This window comes from Nerophis ophidion, linkage group LG10, assembly GCF_033978795.1.
Source record: "Nerophis ophidion isolate RoL-2023_Sa linkage group LG10, RoL_Noph_v1.0, whole genome shotgun sequence".
In the NCBI taxonomy this organism is placed as follows: domain Eukaryota; kingdom Metazoa; phylum Chordata; class Actinopteri; order Syngnathiformes; family Syngnathidae; genus Nerophis; species Nerophis ophidion.
In genome coordinates, this window is record NC_084620.1 from 56,733,131 (window position 1) to 56,756,360 (window position 23,230).

The following is a 23,230-nucleotide window of genomic DNA, read 5'->3' on the forward strand; positions in this document are numbered from 1 at the left end:
TTTATTTATATAGCGTTTTTCTCATGTGACTCAAAGCGCTTTTACATAGTGACACCCAATATCTAGGTTCCATTTAAACCAGTGTGGGTGGCACTGGGAGCAGTTGGGTAAAGTGTCTTGTCCAAGGACACAACGGCAGAAACTAGGATGGCACAAGCGGGAATCGAACTTGCAACCCTCAAGTTGCTGACACGGCCACTCTACCAACCGAGCTATGCCGCCCCATAGCTGTCAAAGAGGCAGCTGTGGACTCTCTTGCCTCCTCCCACCAGCCGCCCCCGACCTTCGGATGCTTCCACCGTGGAAGAAGCATCGGCGGCCTTCGCCTTGTCGAGAAAATTGGCTTCCCTCGGAGACACTGGCGGTCACCACACCCCTTCGACTTTCAGGTTGTACATGTACGGCCATATAATCTCACTAAAACACTAGTAACACAATTAGCAGATAAGGGATTTTCCAGAAATATCCTAGTAAATATGTCTAATAACATCTCAATCACTCTGCCGTCTATTTTTTTTTCTAGTCCTTCACTCTCACTTTCCTCATCCACAAATCTTTCATCCTCGCGCAAAATAATGGGGAAACCGTGGCTTTCTTGGTCCGAATCGCTCTCGCTGCTGGTGGCCATGATTGTAAACAATGTTCACATGAAATGGAGATTAAACTTGTTTAAAGAGATGACAAACATTTGAGTCGGGGCGAGAAAAGCGTGACGATAAGAGTCTTTTTTTAGATCGTTATTATTGTTACTAACAATAATAGGTATTTGAACAGCTGTTGTAAAGACATCCACTGTTTACTTCTCCTTCTTCTTCAGCTGTTCTGAGATCAGCCCCTTGTGTCAACAACACTCTGCTGACACAACACTTTTCCCAAAAAAGGGAAGCTTGAAAAGTCATGAACGTCTTGTTTTAAGGCAGGGAGAGAGCCAAAAAGCCAAATATTTCAAAATGTATTTCCGTAAGAGCCATATAATATTTTTTTCAACACTGAATACAACTAAACACGTAAATTTTTAAGTAAGACCAACAATTCTAGAGTATAATAGGCCTCTTATTCTTTGTAATAACATTGTTATTCTGAAGCTAACTATGGAGGGGGCGTGGCCCGCCGGCCTGCAGCGAACTGGGGTGTTGCCAGGACCGGCCTCGAAATCAGCCAGAGCTGCGTAGACGGCCCACCTGAGCCTTGTTAATCTAATCACCTGTCGCTCTGTTATAAGCAGCAGCCAGGAGGAGCCAGAGCAAGAACGAAAGAGAAAAATACAACTGCGAGACTTATTTAAAAATAAAACAATAGCGCAACCCTGAAACGGGCTCTCGTGTCGGTGCTTGGTGGTCTGAAGAACCCCCCAGGAGGACAAGCCCCACAGTAACCAATAATAAATAAATAACTTCTTAACGAATTGGGCTTCACGATGGGAGAGGGGTTAGTGCGTCTGCCTCACAATACGAAGGTCCTGCTGTCCTGGGTTCAAATCCAGGCTCGGGATCTTTCTGTGTGGAGTTTGCATGTTCTCCCCGTGACTGCGTGGGTTCACTCCGGGTACTCCGGCTTCCTCCCACCTCCAAAGACATGCACCTGGGGATAGGCCCCTCCCACTTCCAAAGACATGCACCTGGGGATAGGCCCCTCCCACTTCCAAAGACATGCACCTGGGGATAGGCCCCTCCCACTTCCAAAGACATGCACCTGGGGATAGGTTGATTGGCAACACTAAAAATTGGCCCCTAGTGTGTGAATGTGAGTGTGAATGTTGTCTATCTGTATTGGCCCTGCGATTAGGTGGCGACTTGTCCAGAGTGTACCCTGCCTTCCGCCCGGTTGTAGCTGAGATAGGCGCCAGCGTCCCCCGCGACCCCGAAAGGGAATAAGCGGTAGGAAATGGATGGATGGATGGATGGAACTTCTTAACGCAACTTCTTGAACTGGTGCGGTAGTAAACGGATGGATGGACTAAAAATGCATGAGATTGTTTTATGTTTTGAACATTATTTTTAACACTTATTACAAGTGGAAATCTTCACTACTTATCATGTTAAGCAGTGTCAGCTCAGATTTATCCGAGAGCACAGGTTCCCTACCCCTGGTCTAAGGAGACATAAACACCGGGGGGACCTCTCTCTCTCACTCACCTTCAAAAATGTCCACCATGTTGAAGAAGGCCAAGGACAGAGAGGACTTGCCGCTGCCCGTGCGGCCGCAGATTCCCACCTGGCAAGGAGGTGCGAGATGGGTCCAATAAGACCAGTGCGTCAATTTAACGGGACACACGTGCTTGTGACTTCCACAGAAGTCCTTCCTCAGTCAGGAGTGTGAAGGCGGCGGCGTGCTAATTACCTTCTGGCCCGGCTGGACGTAGGCGTTGACGTGTTTGAGCACGGGCTTCAGCATGGGGTCGTAGCGCACGCACAGGTCCTGGATCTTGATCTCGCCGTCATGGGGCCAGTTCTCCGGGACTTGAGAGGAGTCTGGCGAACAAAAACCCAGGTTCGGTTTTCCCCACGTTCCAAGGTATCGTTCGACATCAAGTACAAAACCCGAAAGCAGTGAAGTTGTGTAAATGGTAAATAAAAAGAGAATACATCTATCCATCCATTTTCTACGTATATTCAATTGAGTAAACTGCAAAGACAAGATATTTCATGTTCACACGTTATTTTTTTTTTGCAAATATTAGCTTGGAACTTACATGTTTCAAAAAAGCTGGCACTAGTGGCAAAAAAGACTGAGAAAGTTGAGGGATGCTCATCCAATATTTATTTGGAACTTCCCACAGGTGAACAGGTGGGTGCCATGATTACTGGCTCACCTGCACTGGCTTGCTGTGACTTTAAGGTTTTACTACTTACGTATAAAATACTACACGGGCCCTAGCTCCATCCTATCTTGCCGATTGTATTGTACCATAGGTCCCGGCAAGAAATCTGCCTTCAAAGGACTCCGGCTTATAATAAATAAATAAATAAATGGGTTGTACTTGTATAGCGCTTTTCAACCTTCAAGGTACTCAAAGCGCTTTGACAGTATTTCCACATTTACCCGTTCACACACACATTCACACACTGATGGAGGGAGCTGCCATGCAAGGCGCTAACCAGCACCCATCAGGAGCAAGGGTGAAGTGTCTTGCTCAAGGACAAAACGGACATGACGAGGTTTGTACTAGGTGGGGATTGAACCAGGGACCCTCGGGTTGCGCACGACCACTCTACCACTGCGCCACGCCATCCCCAATTAGTGATTCCCAAAGCCCAAAAAAAAGTCTGCGGGCTATAGAGCGTTTTCATTTTGGGCTCCAGTACTCTGGAATGCCCTCCTGGTAAAAGTTCGAGATGCCACCACAGTAGAAGCATTTAAGTCTCACCTTAAAACTCATTTGTATACTCTAGCCTTTAAACAGACTCCCTTTTTAGACCAGTTGATCTGCCGTTTCTTTTCTTTTTCTCCCATGTCCCACTCTCCTTTGTGGAGGGGGTCCGGTCCGATCCGGTCCGATCGGTGGCCATGTACTGCTCGCCTGTGTATCGGCTGGGGACTTCTCTGCGCTGCTGATCCGCCTCCGCTTGGGATGGTTTCCTGCTGGCTCCGCTGTGAACGGGACTCTCGCTGCTGTGTTGGATCCGCTTTGGACTGGACTCTCGCGACTGTGTTGGATCCATTATGGATTGAACTTTCACAGTATCATGTTAGACCCGCTCGACATCCATTGCTTTCCTCCTCTCCAAGGTTCTCATAGTCATCATTGTCACCGACGTCCCACTGGGTGGGAGTTTTCCTTGCCCTTATGTGGGCTCTACTGAGGATGTCGTAGTGGTTTGTGCAGCCCTTTGAGACACTAGTGATTTAGGGCTATATAAGTAAACATTGATTGATTGATTGATGATTGGGTATAAAAGCACCTTCCGTGAAATGCTCACTCGTTCACAAACAAGGACGGGGTGAGGGTCACCACTTGGTCGAAAAACGCCTGAGCAAATTGTTTAAAACAACATTTCTCAAGCAGCCAGTGCAAGGAATTTAGGGATTTCACCATCTACGCCCCGTAATATCATCAAAAGGTGCAGGGAATCTGAAATAAATCACTGCACGTAAGCAATGATATTACGGACCTTGGATTCCTCAGGCGGAACTGCACCAAAAACCGACATCAGTGTGTAAAGGATATCACCACAAGAGCTCAGGTAGACTTCTGAAAACCACTGTCAGTAACTACAGTTGGTCGCTACATATGTAAGTGCAAGTTACAACTCTACTATGCAAAGCCAAAGCCATTTATCAACAACACCCAGAAACGCCACCGGCTTCGCTGGGCCCGAGCTCATCTGAGATGGACCGATGCAAAGTGGAAAAGTGTTTTGTTGTCTGACAAGGCCACATTTCAAATAGTTTTTGGAAACTGTGGACGTCAAAGAGGAAAAGAACCATCCGGATTGTTCGAGGCGCAAAGTGTGTATTAGTGGCTAACTTACACATCTGTGAAGGCACCATTAATGCTGAAAGGTACATACAGCTTTTGGAGCAAGATATGTTGTTATCATGGACGCCCCTGCTTATCTAAGCAAGACAATGCCAAAGCCATGTGTTACAACAGTGTGGCTTCATAGTAAGAGTGCGGGTACTAGACTGGCCTGCCGGTAGTCCAGACATTGAAAATGTGTGAAGGCTAAAATATGAGGCAGGAGACTGTTGAACAACTTAAGCTGTACCTCAAGCAAAAACGTGTCTCCTCAGTTCCCAAACCGTTACTGAGTGTTGTTAAAAGGAAAGGCCATGTAACACACTGGTAAAAAATGCCTTTTTTTGCAATTCAATTCAAACTTCAAGATTATTTGCCCAAAAAAAGAACATTAAGTATCTTGTCTTTGCAGTCTATTCAATTGAATTTAAGTTGAAAAGGATTTGTTGTATTCTCTTTTTATTTAGCATTTACACAACGTGACAACTTCACTGCTTTTGGGCTTTTGCAGAATAAAAAGAAAAATGTACCCATGGATCCCTCGTAGTTCTCGGACTCCGTACCCAGGAAGCTGTTGACCTTCTTCACCGCCGCCATCTGGACCTCCAAGTCCGCCAGGTTCCTCACCACCCAGTTCAGGTAGTTAGTAACCTGCACCAAAAGCCAGTTTGTAAAGTCTTGTTGGTCAAAGCAGCGGTTCCGAGGGGGGGGGGGGGGGGGGGGGGGGGGTCTTACAGTCAGGGCGTAGGTAAGAGCGAGGCCCACCAGACCCCCAGAAGGTTGACCACAACGTGAACCCCAGATGGACGCCCCGGCCGCCGCCAGCACGATCACAGCTCCCAGGTAGTCCTGCTCACGGAAGAATTGTGAAGTCACAAAACATTCACACATTCATTAATTTCCTATGATATCTACATTGAAAATAACACTTAATGGAGGCCTTACTCCACACTTTTTAAATGACCAAGTTGAGGTGATCGACCTCATCTTCAAATACATACACACACATATATATATTGTCCCATTTAAAGCAGCAGTTCCATTGGCAGTTAACAGGCCCGGAGCATAATACGACCACCACCATGCTTGATGGTAGGTGTGGTGTTCCTGGGATTGAAGGCCTCACCTTTTCTCCTCCAAACATATCGCTGGGTATTGTGGCCAAACAGCTCCATTTGTCTTTCGTCCGACATCACATGGACAAAGATAAGACCTTCTGGAGGAAAGTCCTGTGGTCAGATGAAACAAAAATACCCGGCAATATGTTTGGAGGAGAAAAGGTGAGGCCTTTTGTTAGAATAATTGTTTCTAAATGATCAGAAAAAACTTTGTGTTACTGGGGCGGATTGAGCTAAATTGAATTATGTCTCCGTTTAATTCCTTGCTTCTTGTCTTGTTTAATAGATTTCATCAGTGTTTGAACCTGGGTGGTATAGCTCGGTTGGTAGAGCGGCCGTGCCGGCAACTTGAGGGTTGCAGGTTCGATTCCCGCTTCCGCCGTCCTAGTCACTGCCATTGTGTCCTTGGGCAAGGCACTTTACCCACCTGCTCCCAGTGCCACCCACACTGGTTTAAATGTAACTTAGATATTGGGTTTCACTATGTAAAGCGCTTTTGAGTCACTAGAGAAAAGCGCTATATAAATATAATTCACTTCACAAAATTCACAAGAAGACAAAAGGCGGGAATCTACCAAGAAGAATGCTCGTTAAAACTCCACTGGGACTACAAAGCTGACAGACGGCAGGATCTGCCCAACTTCCAGAGAACTCTTTTTGAAGTATTTTACGAACTCTTTTTGAACTATTTTATGGAACACTTTTTGAACTATTTTATGGAACTTTTTTGAATTATTTTATGGGACTCTCTTTGAATTATTTTATGCGACTCTCTTTGAACTATTTTATGAAACTCTTTTCGAAGTATTTGACGAACTCACTTTGAATTGTTCGGTAAACGAAGGCAACGCTGTTTACGACCCACTTCCCTCAGGAAGCAGCTGTGGGAAGGAGGGGGGAGAAAGTCAAATAAAGAAGGAGGAGTACGATCTTGGGGCAGAGCGTGGTGAAGGACTGTACAGAGAGTACAGTGGCCATGTCTCTCCTCAGATCTAAGTCCAAATTTAATTCTGTCTCCGTTTGATTCTTTGCCTTTTGTCTTGTTTAATAGATGTCATCAGTGTTCGAACCTGAGCATTACTACCGTCAAGTATAGTGGTTGTACTATTATGCTGTGGGCCTGGCGTTTGCTGCTAGCGGGGTGTATAAAATAGTCAGGTTGTGTCACGGATACAAAGGATTCTGGGTATTTGTTGTGTTGCGTTTATGTTGTGTTACTGGGAGGATGTTCTCCCGAAATGTGTTTGTCAATCTTGTATTGTGTGGCTTCACAGCGTGGCGCATATTACTAAGAGTGTTAAAATTGTTTATATCACAACCATTAGTGTACTCTGTGTCACCCAGTGTGCCTCGCAGTCGTGTGCGTGTCGCCGCGGAAGCCACACACAACATGATGCTGGACTGACAAGCAGATCGCACAAGTTGTAGAAGGCGACAAAGCCAAAGGCTTCATAGCACGCCCTAACACTTATTAACTGGGTGACTGCCGCCAGTCATTCTAGAGAATAATAGCGTCTCCTATTGTCTTCTTTGCTTTAAGACACCTTTGCTTATGCTTTAAATTCATATCCAACAATTACGACAACGACTTTTTACTGTCAACTGAGTTAAATTAGATGAGCTCCGGCCCAGCGAAACCGGCAGCGTTTCTGGGTGTTGTTGATAATACCCAGAATCCTTTGTATCCGTGACAAATCCTGACTATTTTATACACCTCGCTAGCAGAAAACACCCCCCTGTGCGTCGGTAAGGTGGGCGGGGTTGGGGGTGCGGGGGTGTAAAATATATTCACGTTGTGTCACGAATATAAAGGATTCTGGGTATTTGCTGTGTTACTGTGAGAATGTTCTCCCGAAATGTGTTTGTCAATCTTATTTGGTGTGGCTTCACCTCATGGCGCATATTAGTAAGTGTTAAAGTTGTTTATATCACAACCATCAGTGTACTCTGTATCACCCAGTGTGCCTTTCAATCTTGTACGTGTGATTGCGGAAGCTGCACACAACATGTTGCCGGACCCGCCACCCGCCCGAATCTAATTAAAATCTATTTTTTCGTCATGTCACCCGCCCGACCCACGGTTTATCCGCGGACGAGACCGCAAACCGCGCATCTCTAGTGTCTACGCGTTTCTCCACAATTGAGCTAAATTGACTTCTGTCTCTGTTGAATTCCTTGCTTCTTTGTCTGTTTAATAGATGTAATCAGTGTTTGAACCTGACAAGAAAGTGTGTCCAAACTTTTGGCCTGTACTGTATATGTAATAAATTGGCCACTGTAACATTTGAACAGTAACACTTTGTTTAACAAGTAATTTAGTGATAACTTGGTGTACCACAGATTGAAAATCCCTGCTCGACAGCAGGTCGGTATAATCCAATACCGGTTTTGTTTTGTTGCAGATATGGGACTGATATCAAAAAGGGACCACATGGCCACTTTCTTACTGAGGCTGGTTTTGTGCTGACTTGGTGAAACTCCAAAGCAATCCTGGTCCGAAAAATGACGACAATGGCACTTTCCGATGAGCTGTTATTACTTCGGTACTCTTGTTTTGTTCTGTATATTGTACAGTGTTTTGTATATATCAGTAGAAGTATTTAAGTCTCACCTTAAAACTCATCTGTATACTCTAGCCCTTAAATAGACCTCCTTTTTAGACCAGTTGATCTGCCGCTTTTTTTCGTTTTTCTCCTATGTCCCCCCCCTCCCTTGTGGAGGAGGTCCGGTCCGATGACCATGGATGAAGTACTGGCTGTCCAGAGTCGAGACCCAGGATGGACCGCTCGCCTGTGTATCGGTTGGGGACATCTCTACGCTGCTGATCCGCCTCCGCTTGGGATGGTTTCCCGTGGACGGGACTCTCGCTGCTGTCTTGGATCCGCTTTGAACTGAACTCTCGCGGCTGTGATGGAGCCACTATGGATTGAACTTTCACAGTATCATGTTAGACCCGCTCGACATCCATTGCTTTCGGTCCCCTAGAGGGGGGGGGAGGGGGTTGCCCACTTCTGAGGTCCTCTCCAAGGTTTCTCATAGTCAGCATTGTCACTGGCGTCCCACTGGATGTGAGTTTTCCTTGCCCTTTTGTGGGTTCTTCCGAGGATGTCGTAGTCGTAATGATTTGTGCAGTCCTTTGGGACATTTTGTGATTTGGGGCTATATAAATAAACATTGATTGATTGTTATTTTTATTGGATAGTAGTCTGTTTATTTCAATTGTTAGTTTTTCCTTTATTACCTCTTCTGTTACTTATTTTACCCCATATTTGTTCCCACAACCGCACCTTAAATTGGAGTCTTTAGTCTCGTTATATGCAAATATAACGACAATAAAGTCTATTCTATTTGCCAGCACGGGTGTAGCTAAGAAGGTGGCCTTTACTGAAGGGGAAGGAAGGGTCTCACCGTGCGGACCTCCAGCCAGCGGTTGGCAGCAGAAAGAAACAAGTAGGCGGTGTTGTTGGTGTCGGTCAGCTCCAGCATGCGTTGCTTGAAACGGGCCTCGTGTCTGAAACAAACGTGGACTTTGTCAATTCAGGACACGCCGGCGCTCCCACAGAGCGGTTCATCATCGTCATGGTGGTCAAGAGGAGAGAATTACTGCTGTCCAAACCAGACTCCTCTGGAGGACGGAGGCAGGAACTTTCCCGTCAGTGTGTGTGTGTGTGTGTGTGTGTGTGTGTGTGTGTGTGTGTGTGGAGGAGTTCCTCTGGGGGAAGATGGGGAGGAAAGCATGAGAGTTGTTTAAAGCTGGATCACAACTCTGATGGGAAAGTTGCCTCCAGTTAAAACAATAAGCCATGTGGCGTGCGCGAGACTCCTCCCACTCGCTTGAATAAGTCGCTATTTAGGCGTAAAATCAGGCGTGTCAAACTGGAGTGGCTTCCCTTGTAACAGTGAATAAAAAATGACTGACTTTTGCTTGTGTTTCCTGCCTTTACCCATTCAACATATCTTTACCTGCACATTACCTGCCTTCCCTGCATCCTGGAGTCACACTGGTGCTTCTTTCTTTCACCCACACATGCTGGTGCTTCCAGCCATCACCCAGACAACATATCTTTACCTGCACTTTACCTACCTTCTCTGTATCCTGGTGTCAAACTGGAGTGGCTTCCCTTGTAACACTGAATAAAAAATGACTGACTTTTGCTGGTGTTTCCTGCCTTTACCCATTCAACATATCTTTACCTGCACATTACCTGCCTTCCCTGCATCCTGGAGTCACACTGGTGCTTCTTTCTTTCACCCACACATGCTGGTGCTTCCAGCCATCACCCGGACAACATATCTTTACCTGCACATTACCTACCTTCTCTGTATCCTGGTGTCAAACTGGAGTGGCTTCCCTTGTAACAGTGAATAAAAAATGACTGACTTTTGCTGGTGTTTCCTGCCTTTACCCATTCAACATATCTTTACCTGCACTTTACCTACCTTCCCTGCATCCTGGGGTCACACTAATGCTTCTTTCTGTCACCCACACATACTGGTGCTTCCTGCCATCACCCAGACAACATATCTTTACCTGCACTTTACCTACCTTCCCTGCATCCTGGGGTCACACTGGTGCTTCTTTATTTCACCCATACATGCTGGTGCTTCCAGCCATCACCCGGATAACATATCTTTACCTGCACATTACCTACCTTCTCTGTATCCTGGTATCAAACTGGTGCCTCCTTCTTTCAGCCAGTCAACATATCTTTACCTGCACATTACCTACCTTCTCTGTATCCTGGTATCAAACTGGTGCCTCCTTCTTTCACCCAGTCAACATATCTTTACCTGCACGGTACCTACCTTCTCTGTATCCTGGTGTCAAACTGGTGCCTCCTTCTTTCACCCAGTCAACATATCTTTACCCGCACATTACCTACCTTCTCTGTATCCTGGTGTCAAACTGGTGCCTCCTTCTTTCACCCAGTCAACATATCTTTACCTGCACATTACCTACCTTCTCTGTATCCTGGTGTCAAACTGGTGCCTCCTTCTTTCACCCAGTCAACATATCTTTACCTGCACGTTACCTACCTTCTCTGTATCCTGGTATCAAACTGGTGCTTCCTGCCATCACCCAGTCAACATATCTTTACCTGCACAGTACCTACCTTCTCTGTATCCTGGTGTCAAACTGGTGCCTCCTTCTTTCACCCAGTCAACATATCTTTACCTGCACATTACCTACCTTCTCTGTATCCTGGTGTCAAACTGGTGCCTCCTTCTTTCACCCAGTCAACATATCTTTACCTGCACATTACCTACCTTCTCTGTATCCTGGTGTCAAACTGGTGCCTCCTTCTTTCACCCAGTCAACATATCTTTACCTGCACAGTACCTACCTTCTCTGTATCCTGGTGTCAAACTGGTGCCTCCTTCTTTCACCCAGTCAACATATCTTTACCTGCACATTACCTACCTTCTCTGTATCCTGGTGTCAAACTGGTGCCTCCTTCTTTCACCCAGTCAACATATCTTTACCTGCACATGACCTACCTTCTCTGTATCCCGGAGTCAGACTGGTGCCTCTTTCTTTCACCCAGTCAACATATCTTTACCTGCACGTTACCTACCTGCTCTGCATTGTGTGGTCACGCTGGTGCTTCCTGCTTTTAAGCGGCCATCTTGAGACGGCAGCAGCGCAGCAGCAGTTCTTCGAAGGCTCGTAAAATCAAAACCGGAGCAGTTAGAAAAAACTCTTTGCGCAAATTTTAATCAGAAGGGTTCAATCTCTTTCCTGTGCGAGTTTGAGGCCGACACAACAAACGCGCTCAGAGGAGATAATGTTTGAAAAAAGGTGACAGGTTTTTACAAAACTTTTGTGTTTAAGGGGTAATTGCCAACTGCCTGTTGATTTTTGCTGAAGGATGTCAATGAATGAAATGTAGGTCTAAGTGAGACCTACATAGAGGTTTTTGTTTCATGTCTCTACAACATTCCTATCGGAAGTTACAAGCCCTTTTGTCTGTTTTCTTCTCAAGAGCAGTTTTGTCAGTGTTTTATTCCTAGGGGGCGCTAGAGCGCGATTGAGTTTTTTTATTTTATTATTACTTATTTTTTATTAGAACGCAATTTTCGCCATTCCTGATGTGTGTGTCCAGTTTGGTGTGTTTTGAAGCATTTTAAGGCGGTCAAATTACAGCTCAAAGAGGCAAAAATGAACATTTTTAGGAAGCTTTTCTTTTGAAGGGGTTTCTGCCAACTTCCTGTTGATTTTTGCTGAAGGATGTCAGTGTATGAAATTTATTCCAGCAAGACCATGCCAAGCCACGTGTTACAACAGCGTGGCTTCATAGTAAAAGAGTGCGGGTACTAGACTGGCCTGCCTGTAGTCCAGACATTGAAAATGTGTGAAAACTAAAATATGAGGCAGGAGACTGTTGAACAACTTAAGCTGTACATCAAGAAAGAATGGGAAATAATTCCACTTTTCCTCAGTTCCCAAAGCTTTACTGAGTGTCGTTAAAAGGAAAGGCCATGTAACACACTGGTAAAAATGCATTTTTTTGCAGTGTGTTGCTGCCATTCAATTCTAAGTTCATGATTATTTGCAAAAACAAATAAAAGTTTCTCAGTGTGAACATGAAATATCTTGTCTTTGCAGTCTATTCAACTGAATATGGGTTGAAAAGGATTTGCAAATCATTCTATTCTGTTTATATTTACCATTTACACAACTCTACTGGTTTTGGGTATTGTTTATGCAATTGCATGCAGTACAAGTATGTTTTTAGTTAAAACAGAAAGAAAAGATAATTTCCTTCAATTGACGCAGGGTATGTAGTATGCACCTGACTTGAATTACCGCCTGGTCAAACTTGTCACGTCACGAGTGACACTTCCCCTGTCATGATTTTCAAAATGGAGGAGGCTGAAATTAAGATTAAGAGCTGTTCAGTAGGATTTAAGCTCCAAGCTTACATCACACTCAAATGTTTACTGCATGCCTTTGGTAAGTGAAAAAGTGAAAAGAGGTTTTAAAATAATTAGCGCATGCTTACTTTTACCGCATGCCTTTGGTAAGCGCAGGAGTGAGAACAGGTTTTAAATTAATCAGCGCCCTGGCGCCAATTCAAGGAAATACGGTACTTGACTTTCGTGGGTTACATCAATGGATGTTGTGGGCCAGATCTGGGCCCCGCGCCTCGAGTTTGACACCTGTGTTGGTTTTTAGAATAAAACGTGTTACCTAAAGGCTCTGATGGTGGTGAGTCCTTCAGCGGTCTCGGAGAAGTGACAGAGCAGAGGGAGCTGGGTGGAGTCGTCCAGGTCCTGCAGGTCTCTGCGGGCGCGCCAGAAGGATCCGCTGAGCATGACACAGACCAAAGTCCGAACTTTCAACTCACTTGGACGCCACCCGGAAGTACTTCTGAATGAAGTAGAAGGCCACCGCCAGGGGAACCAGGGCGATGAGGAAGTATCGTGTGATGCTGGAAATGACCCCGATGGCAGACAGGCACAGCAAGGTGGATCGGGTCAAGGACTCCAGCGTGGGGGGGATGTGCTGCAGGACCAGGAGCATCCTTCACCTCGGATCGTTCTTTTTTCACATTTCAATAAAACAACGCGGCGAGCAGGTCAAACCTGGTCGATGATGTTGGTGTCGGCCGAGAACCTGTTGAGGATCTGCCCCAGCGGGGTGATATCGAAGAACCTGGGGAGAGGAGAATCCCTGGTCAAGGCTCATCTGACGCCAAATGTGTTTCTCCTACCTGAGGGGAGCGTGGATGATCTTGTTGAGCAGGTTGTCGTGAAGGTTGCTGGCCGCTGACAGACCCAGGAACTCCACGGTGAGGGAGGTGATGAGGCACAAGGTGATCCCGGCCGCACACAGGACTATGAAGACCGTCAGGTGGATGGGGTCCTGCACACACATCTGAGACTAAGTACAGACGGGGCGCGGGTCTGAGGTTTTAAAGGCCTACTGATATTAGATTTTTTATCCATTCTATGTGTCATACTTGATCATTTCGCCATATTTTTGCTAAAAGGATTTAGTAGAGAACATCGATGATAAAGTTTGCAAGTTTTAGTCGCTAACAAAAAAGCCCTGCCTGTACCGGAAGTAGCAGACGATGACATCACAAGTGTGAGGGCTCCTCACGTCCTCACATTGTTTATAACGGGAGCCTCCAGCAGGAAGAGCTATTCGGACCGAGAAAGCGACCATTTTCCCATTAATTTGAGTGAGGATGAAAGATTTGTGGATGAGGATATTGATAGTGAAGGACTAGAAAAAAAAAATCAATAAAAAAAAAAAGGCGATTGCATTTGGAGCGATTCAGATGTTTTTAGACACATTTACTAGGATCATTTCTATTGCGTTGCTAGTGTTTTAGTGAGTTTATAGTACCTGATAGTCGGAGGGGTGTGTCCACGGGCTTGTTGACGCCAGTCTCTGAGGGAATTAGTCACGGCAGCTGCATGGACGGCGCAAGCACCGCTAATCTCCGGAAAGAGGCGACTTTTTACCACAATTTTCGCACCGAAACCTGCCGGTTGACAAGTGGTCGGGATCCATGTTGGCTTGACCGCTCTGATCCATATAAGCGTCACCTCCGGGAATTTTAAACAAGGAAACACCGTGGGTTTTTGTGGCTAAAGGCTAAAGTTTCCCACCTACAGCTTTCTTCTTTGACGTCTCCACTATTAATTGAACAAATTGCAAAAGATTCAGCAACACAGAAGTTCAGAGTACTGTGTAATTATGCGATGAAAAGAGACGACTTTTAGCCGCAAATGGTGCTGGCTAATATGTCCCCTCCAACAAATAACGTCACAAACATCATTCCGCAACGTTTTCAACAGGAAACTCTGCGGGAAATTTAAAATTATAATTTAGTAAACTAAAGCGGCCGTATTGGCATGTGTTGCAATGTTAATATTTCATCATTGATATATAAACTATCAGACTGCGTGGTCGCTAGTAGTGGCTTTCAGTAGGCCTTTAAAAACGGAGATGTCGGCGATAACGGACCTCAGAGTCCGAGGAGCCGGGGAACGTGGCGTTGCGGCTGAGAACCTGAACCTGGCACGTTCCGTTGGGTCCTTCCACTACGCTCTGGTTGGACTTGGAGGTCCAGATGGCCAACCAGTAGTCGATGGCCACGATGACCGAGTGCTTGAGGAGCTTGGAGGACACCATGAGGAAGACCATGAAGAGGCCCCCGGAGGACATGTAGCACCAGCACACCTGAGAAGAAGAGACGGAGGTTCTCGTTTCATCGGACGGCGAGCGGGAACATCTCAGGCGCGCCAGCCTCACCTTCCACGGGACCTTCGACCTTCTGCTGGTGGTCATGGAAAAGTTGTCATCATCTTCCTCCTCCTCTTCTTCCTCTGGATGGCACAAGCGAGATCAAGTGATCCGAACGGAGCAATCCCCATCTGGACCTTTACCTTCATCTTCGTCATCCACCTGGTTCTTGGCCTCCCGGGAGTAGAACGCCCTGCGCAGAGTCTTCCTCTCCATGGTGGTTTGGCTGTCCTGCTCGATGTCCTGCGGATTCGAGCACAAGTCAGGTTGGTCCAATCTCCTTGGGGGCGACGCCCACCTTCTCCAGCTCCTGGTCCTGCCGGTTCATGAGCGTCTTCCAGTGGTCGTAGAGCTCCACGTCATGAGTCTGGATGTCCTTCAGAGTTCCTTCCCTCAGCACGGAGCCGCCCTTCATGGCTATGATCTGAACAGGCGGGCGCGGTCAAAACACGGACACACCTGGCGGACGGCCCGAGTTCTCACCCAGTCGGCGTGGATGAGGTACTGCAGCTTGTGCGTGACCAGCACCACCGTTCGTTTGTCGTCCTGCAGGAACTTGAGGATGCCTTCCTGCATCAGGTGGTCGCTCAGGTGGATGTCCAGTGCGGAGAAGGGGTCGTCCTGAGATGCAAGGAAACATGCATGGCTCGTTAGCAATGACGCGCGGAACATTTGCTTTTACGAGATCACTATCAGTGCGAGGAGAAGCCCACGTTGCCACGGCAACAGGGGCGACGCAACATAAACATGGCGTCCTCCCTCTGACTAATCTAATTCGATTGACCCGGTTTCCCCCCTCGTTAGCAACACTTCTCTCCTGACCAAGAAGACGATGTTGGTGTTCTGGTAGAGCGCCCGAGCCACGCAGATCCTCTGGCGCTGCCCGCCGCTCAGGTTGATGCCCTGGCGAGGAAGCACAACGCTGGTCAGGAGCGGAAACAACGGCCGGCGCGGGCGGGCCGAGAACGGCTGCTTACGCGCTCGCCGATCTCCGTCTGGTCCCCGAAAGGAAGAAGGTCGATGTCCAGTTGGAGGGAGCAGGCGTCGATCACCGCCTTGTACCTGGCAACACACGGCCAAAATAATATTCACTAACATTCAAGTGAAATCACAATTGTTTATTGTGTAAGGAAAAACTTGGTGTCAGGTTACCCACAGGTCGGCAGTCTATTTCTGGTAATGGAGTTTGCCAGTGCCTCCATGGAAACGCCCCCCTTTACCTCAAAGAACTTTCCACCCCCAAATCCTCCGCTCCGGACGGACTAAACTCCTCTAACTTCCGGGCTTCCTACTGTGGAACGCTCTCCCTGACCACCTGAGGGCACCACAGACTGTGAATTCCTTTAAAAAAGGCTCAAAAAACCCCTCTTTTTAAAATTAGCCTTTTTTTTTGTTTTAGATATATGCGTGCTAGTTCTAGCTATTAAGCTGTTCTAGATTTCATTTGTATTTTTTTTTAGGGATGTCCGATAATATCTAACTGCCGATATTATCAACCGATAAATGTTTTAAAATGTAATATCGGAAATGATCAGTATCGGTTTCAAAATGTTCGGTATCGGTTTCAAAAAGTAGAATGTAGGACTTTTTAAAACGCCGCTGTACACACACACACACGTAGGGAGAGGTACAGAGCGCCAATAAATCTTAAAGGCACTGCCTTTGCGTGCCGGCCCAGTCACATAATATCTATGGCTTTTCACACACACAAGTGAATGCAACGCATACTTGGTCAACAGCCATACAGGTCACACTGAGGGTGGCCGTATAAACAACTTTAACACAGTTACAAATATGTAACCCACACCAAACAAGAATGACAAACACATTTCGGGAGAACATCCGCACCGTAACACAACATAAACACAACAGAAGAAATACCCAGAACCCCCTGCAGCACTAACTCTTCCGGGACGCTACAATATACACCCCCTACCCCGCCCACCTCAACCTCCTCATGCTCTCTCAGGGAGAGCATGTCTTAAATTCCAAGCTGCTGTTTTGACCATGAATTGATTAACGTGGACCCCGACTTAAAGAAGTTGAAAAACTCGTTGGGGTGTTACCATTTAGTGGTCAATTGTACGGAATATGTACTGTACTGTGCAATCTACTAATAAAAGTCTCAATCAATCAAAGGCATGTTAATATCGGACTGCGGATATTATTGGATAATAAATGCTTTAAAATGTAATATTGGAAATTATTGGTATCAAAATTATCGGTATCTGTTTCACAAAGTTAAATGTATTACTTTTTAAAACGCTGCTGTACACACGGACCTAGGGAGAGGTACAGGGTGCCAATAAACCTTAAAGGCACTGCCTTTGCGTGCCGGCCCAGTCACATAATATCTATGGCTTTTCACACACACAAGTGAATGCAACACATACTTGGTCAACAGCCATACAGGTCACACTGAGGGTGGCCGTATAAACAACTTTAACACTGTTACAAATATGTAACCCACACCAAACAAGAATGACAAACACATTTCGGGAGAACATCCGCACCGTAACACAACATAAACACAACACAACGAACACCCAGAACCCCTTGCAGCACTAACTCTTCCGGGACGCTACAATATACACCCCCTTCCACATGCTCTTTCAGGGAGAGCATGTCTTAAATTCCAAGCTGCTGTTTTGACCATGAATTGATTAACGTGGACCCCGACTTAAAGGAGTTGAAAAACTTATTGGGGTGTTACCATTTAGTGGTCAATTGTACGGAATATGTACTGTACTGTGCAATCTACTAATAAAAGTATCAATCAATCAAAGGCATGTTAATATCGGACTGCGGATATTATCGGATAATGAATGCTTTAAAATGTAATAGCGGAAATTATCGGTATCTGTTTCAAAGGTGGTATAGCTCGGTTGGTGGAGCGGCCGTGCCAGCAACTTGAGGGTTGCAGGTTCGATTTCCGCTTCCGCCATCCTAGTCACTGCCGTTGTGTCCTTGGGCAAAACACTTTACCCACCTGCTCTCAGTGCCACCCACAGTGGTTTAAATGTAAACAAATCAGATATTGGGTTTCACAATGTAAAGCGCTTTCAGTCACTAGAGAAAAAGCGCTATATAAATATAGTTCACTTCACTTCAAAAAGTACTTTTTAAAACGCCGCTATACACACAGACTTAGGGAGAGGTACAGAGTGCCAATAAACCTTAAAGGCACTGCCGGTTCAGCCACATAATATCTACGGCTTTACACAGACACAGACACAGACACAGACACAGACACAGACACACACACACACACACACACACACACACACACACACACACACACACACACACACACACACACACACACACACAAGTGAATGCAACGCATACTTAGTCAACAGCCATACAGGTCACACTGAGGGTGGCCGTATGAACAACTTTAACACTGTTACAAATATGTGCCACACAGGGAACCCACACCAAACAAGAATGACAAACACATTTCGGGAGAACATCCGCACCGTAACACAACAGAATGAATACCCAGAAACCCTTGCAGCACTAACTCTTCCGGGACGCTACAATATACACCCCCTAACCCGCCCACCTCAACCTCCTCATGCTCTCTCAGGGAGCGTTTTTCCCAAAACTTGAGTTGATTTATTTTGGAAAACCTTGTTACATTGTTTAATGCAGGGGTGCCCACACTTTTTCTGCAGGCGAGCTACTTTTCAATTGTCCAACTCGAGGGGATCTACCTCATTTATTTATATCATTTATATTTATTTATTTATGAAAGAGACATTTTTGTAAACAAGTTAAATGTGTTTAATGATAATACAAGCATGTGTAACACGTATAGATGTCTTTCTTTCACAAAGACAAGAATATAAGTTGGTGTATTACCTGATTCTGATGACTTGCATTGATTGGAATCAGACAGTAATGATGATAATGCCCACATTTTCAAATGGAGGAGAAAAAAAAGTTGTCCTTTCTGTACAATACCACTTGAAAGTGGTTGGTTTTTGGCATCTAATTCATCCAGCTTCCATACACTTTACAAGAAAAACATTGGCGGCAAATTCCGTAGCTTGCTTGATTGACATTCACGGCACCCGAGGGTCTTGTGAGATGATGCTGGCTGCTGCCAGTTCATTGTTATGAAAAAATGACAGAGAGGAAGGCGAGAAACACTTTTTATTTCAACAGACTTTTGCGCCGTCCCTTCCGTCAAAACTCTGCACATTTCCTATCTTCACAATAAAAGCCCTGCTTCATGCTGCCTGCGCTAACAAAATAAGAGTCTCGGAAAGCTGGCGTGCACAAGTGATGTGCACGCCAGCTTTCTGAGGGATCGCTTGTGCACGCCAGTTTTCCGAGACTCTGTATTTAGTTAGCGCAGGCAGCATGAAGCAGGGCTTTTATTGTGAAGATAGGAAATGTGCAGTCGGCCTTTAGAGTTTTGACGGAAGGTACGGCGCGAAAGTCTGTTGAAATAAAAAGTGTTTCTCGCCTTCCTCTCTGTCATTTTTTCATAATAATGATCTTGCAGCAGCCAGCGTCATCTCACAAGACCCTCCGGTACCGTGAATGTCATTTAAGTGACGTCTTGGTGAAGATTGATGATCACTCATTTTTAGGTCTATTTTTTTTCAAAAGCCTGGCTGGAGATCGACTGACACCCCCCCCCCGCGGTCGACTGGTAGCTCGCCATCGACGTAATGGGCACCCCTGCTTTAATGCATCCAGCGGTGCATCACAACAAAATGAGGCATGATAATGTGTTCATTCCACCACTGTATATTTTGGTATCGGTTGATATCGGAATCGGTCATTTAAGAGTTGGACAATATCGGCAAAAAAGCCATTATTTTACATCTCTAATTTTAATCATATTTTTATTATTTAATACACTGTAGAACTTTGAGGTTGTTTGCTTTTACAAATACAATCTATTATCATCATTATTATTAGGGCCACACAAAAAGTCGGATAACTCGACCACCACACAAAGTGTCAATTCCAGACTGTTAGACTATGACTCCCCAAACTGATGTGCTTATTCTACTGTCATTTATTAGGAATGTTAATTTGTCATATTAATCCCGGAATGCTGTAACTAGAAATGCTGATAAAAAATAGATTAAGCGGGACTAAATGTGATCTCTGAAAGGGGTACAAATCCTTCCCAAAGCTGGACTCCCACCCAGACATAAAACACTACAGCTCATGAAAAACCAGACTGTATTTGTTATATTCATTTAAGTGGGCCGAACCACTTATGTTATAAAAAAAATGTCATTTGATTATAAAAAATAAAACACTTAAAAGTGTTATGATGTCAGGTTTGGTGAGGTCACTGATGTTGCTCACATGTTCAGGGAGTTTTTACGTCTGCTCACATTAAAGCAGGGGTCACCAACACCAGGTCGCCCGTAAGGACCAGACCAGTCGCCCGCTGGCCTGTTCTAAAAATAGCTCAAATAGCAGCACTTACCAGTGAGCTGCCTCAATTTTTTAAATGTTATTTATTTACTAGCAAGCTGGTCTCGCTTTGGTCGACATTTTTAATTCTAAGAGAGACAAAACTCAAATAGAATTTGAAAATCCTAGAATATATCTTAAAGACTTAATCTTCACTGGTTTAAATGAATTCATTTATTATTATTTTTTTACTTTGCTTCTTGCAACTTTCAGAAAGACAATGTTAGAGCAAAAAATACAACCTTAAAAATGATTTTAGGATTTTTAAACACTTTTTACCTTTTGAATTCCTTCCTCTTCATTCCTGACAATTTAAATCAATGTTCGAGTAAATGTATTTGTTTTATTGTAAAGAATAATAAATACATTTTAGCTTCTGTTTTTTCCGACGAAGAATATGTGTGAATTATTTCTTCAAATTTATTATGATTAAAATAAAAAAATAAAAATATTCTGGCCAATCTAGAAAATCTGTAGAATCAAATTTTAATCTTAGTTCAAAATCTTTTGAATTTCTTTAAAAATTTTTGTTCTAGAATATCTAGAGGAAATAAATGATAAATGGGTTGTACTTGTATAGCGCTTTTCTACCTTCAAGGTACTCAAAGCGCTTTGACACTACTTCCACATTTACCCATTCACACACACATTCACACACTGATGGAGGGAGCTGCCATGCAAGGCGCCAACCAGCACCCATCAGGAGCAAGGGTGAAGTGTCAACCAGCACCAATCAGGAGCAAGGGTGAAGTGTCTTGCTCAGGACACAACGGACGTGACGAGGTTGGTTCTAGGTGGGATTTGAACCAGTGACCCTCGGGTTGCGCACGGCCACTCTCCCACTGCGCCACTATGGCTATGAGTTGTCTTTTTTCTCTTGGCCTCAGTCTGAACCCCCTCTCCAGGAGCCCAAACTTAGACCGATTTTTTTTCATTTTATTTTAATCTTTTATTTTTTTCTCCCATTCCCCCCCCACTTGTTTACCTGTATCTCACCTTTTTTGTAAGGGGCGCCGGACGTTGGCAGACCCGTCAGCGATCCTGTTCTGTCTCCTTGTAATGTTTGTCTGATCTTGAATGGGATTGTGCTGAAAATTTTAATTTCCCCTCGGGGATTAATAAAGTATGTCCGATTCTGAATACTTTTATAGTACACAATTCATTTTCTTTAGCCCATTGGAACCTTGTGTTTTCTGTTTAGCTGATAATTACAGCCAAACAGCTTTTGTTTAGGTTTTTTGTATTTAAATCCCATTTCCTTCAGGCAATATCTTTGTTTTGTCACAAATAGGGAGTCTAGTTTTACCCCATCGGTTCATTTATTTTGCTGTGCATTTTGTTTCCAAGACATATTGCTTTAAGTGTTCAGTCTTGACACTTTGATGTTTCTCCAGTATACTTGCCTTTTACAACCTTCTCATGTTGTTTGTACTTGGTCTAGATTTTAGACACAACCGACTGAACAAATAACATCTTTTGCAACATTGTGTCATGATTGAACTTCTTGAAGAAGTTTCATAGTCCTCTACTTTTTTTCAATTTAAATAGCTCGAATGTGAATGTTGTCTGTTTATCTATGTTGGCCCTGTGATGAGGTGGCGACGTCAAGGGTGTAGCCCGCCTTCCGCCCAAATGCAGCTGAGATAGGCTTCAGCACCACCCGCGACCCCAAAAAGGGACAAGCGGTATAAAATGGATGGATAGATGGAGTTGGAGGCATGATTCATGTTAGTCCACCTGGTGCAACAGCTATTCAAGGTGTGAACACTCATTTTTAACTGCAGACTACCCTTTAATCTGATGCAGGTGTTTGCTTTGGAAATCCAAATTTACATGGTGATTCCAAATTTTTTACAGTGAAACGTTTGTCATGTCATTAACGGTTGTTTACTTCTTTTCACACTTGTGTGAAAATTAAGTGTAGTACACGGCGTGGTACAGTACGGTAAGTATGCAAGTATGATGAAAACCCACTTGTCTTTGTTTGTCTTTGTTAGAAATATAGCTTGGTCCAATTTGTTATATATTCTAACATAGTGCAGATTAGATTTTAAGCTATTTAAAACATGTCATCAAAATTCTAAAATCAATCTTAATCAGGAAAAATTACTAATGATGTTCCATCAATTATTTTTTCAATTTTTTCAAAAAGATTCAAATTAGCTTGTTTTGTCTCTTCATTTTTTGGGGTTGAATTTTGAATTTTAAATAGTCAAAATTGAAGATAAACTATGTTTCAAAATTTAATTTCCATTTTTTTTCGTGTTTTCTCCTCTTTTAAACCGTTCAGTTTAGTGTTTTTTTCAGCTTTTATTCTCTACAAAAACCTTCTGTAAAAGGAAAAAAAACAAGTACGACGGAATGACAGACAGAAATACCCATTTTTATATACATATATATATATATATATATGTATATATATAGATTTATTTCTTAAAGGTAAATTGAGCAAATTGGCTATTTCTGCCAATTTATTTAAGTGTGTATCAAACTGGTAGCCCCTCGCATTAATCACTACTCTTGCTTTCAAAAAGTTGCTGACCCCTGCTATACATTTACCAAACAATCTGTCACTTCTAATCGATAAATCCCATGAAATCTTTTACGTCTAGTCTCTTACGTAAATGAGCTAAATATAATTATTTGATATTTTACGGTAATGTGTTAAAACTTTCACACATAAGTCGCTCCTGAGTATAAGTCGCAACCCCCGCCAAGCTATGAAAAAAACTGCGACTTATAGTCCGAAATATACAGTATATCAAAAAACAGCCCTAAATTAGTTTTTTGATTTGCGTTTCAGAATTGTCAGGCTTTCCCCTGACAGTTTGTTTGTGTTTTAGTTTTTTCCTCTGCATTTTTATTGGTTTCCTCTGTATGTGTAGTATTTCCTGTCAGCGCTCTTATTTTGTCTATCTCTCCCGGAGCGTTTTTTTTCCCCCCTCAGCT

At 44.3% G+C, this 23,230-nt stretch overlaps 1 protein-coding gene across 1 annotated transcript in view; it reads right to left on the reverse strand.

Annotated features, from left to right (window-relative positions):
- The window catches only part of abcc9 (ATP-binding cassette, sub-family C (CFTR/MRP), member 9), a 99,057-nt gene that overhangs the window by 23,933 nt on the left and 51,894 nt on the right, over positions 1-23,230 (reverse strand). The window contains exons 19-34 of the mRNA XM_061914670.1: positions 15,814-15,898; positions 15,659-15,739; positions 15,320-15,457; positions 15,135-15,260; positions 14,980-15,079; positions 14,846-14,919; positions 14,558-14,773; positions 13,293-13,444; positions 13,165-13,234; positions 12,927-13,084; positions 12,770-12,862; positions 8,986-9,088; positions 5,195-5,308; positions 4,990-5,110; positions 2,341-2,471; positions 2,136-2,214 (exon numbers count right to left, since the gene is read on the reverse strand). Coding sequence (XP_061770654.1) covers positions 2,136-2,214; positions 2,341-2,471; positions 4,990-5,110; positions 5,195-5,308; positions 8,986-9,088; positions 12,770-12,862; positions 12,927-13,084; positions 13,165-13,234; positions 13,293-13,444; positions 14,558-14,773; positions 14,846-14,919; positions 14,980-15,079; positions 15,135-15,260; positions 15,320-15,457; positions 15,659-15,739; positions 15,814-15,898 — 1,841 coding nt within the window. The remainder of the gene's footprint in view (positions 1-2,135; positions 2,215-2,340; positions 2,472-4,989; positions 5,111-5,194; positions 5,309-8,985; positions 9,089-12,769; positions 12,863-12,926; positions 13,085-13,164; positions 13,235-13,292; positions 13,445-14,557; positions 14,774-14,845; positions 14,920-14,979; positions 15,080-15,134; positions 15,261-15,319; positions 15,458-15,658; positions 15,740-15,813; positions 15,899-23,230) is intronic.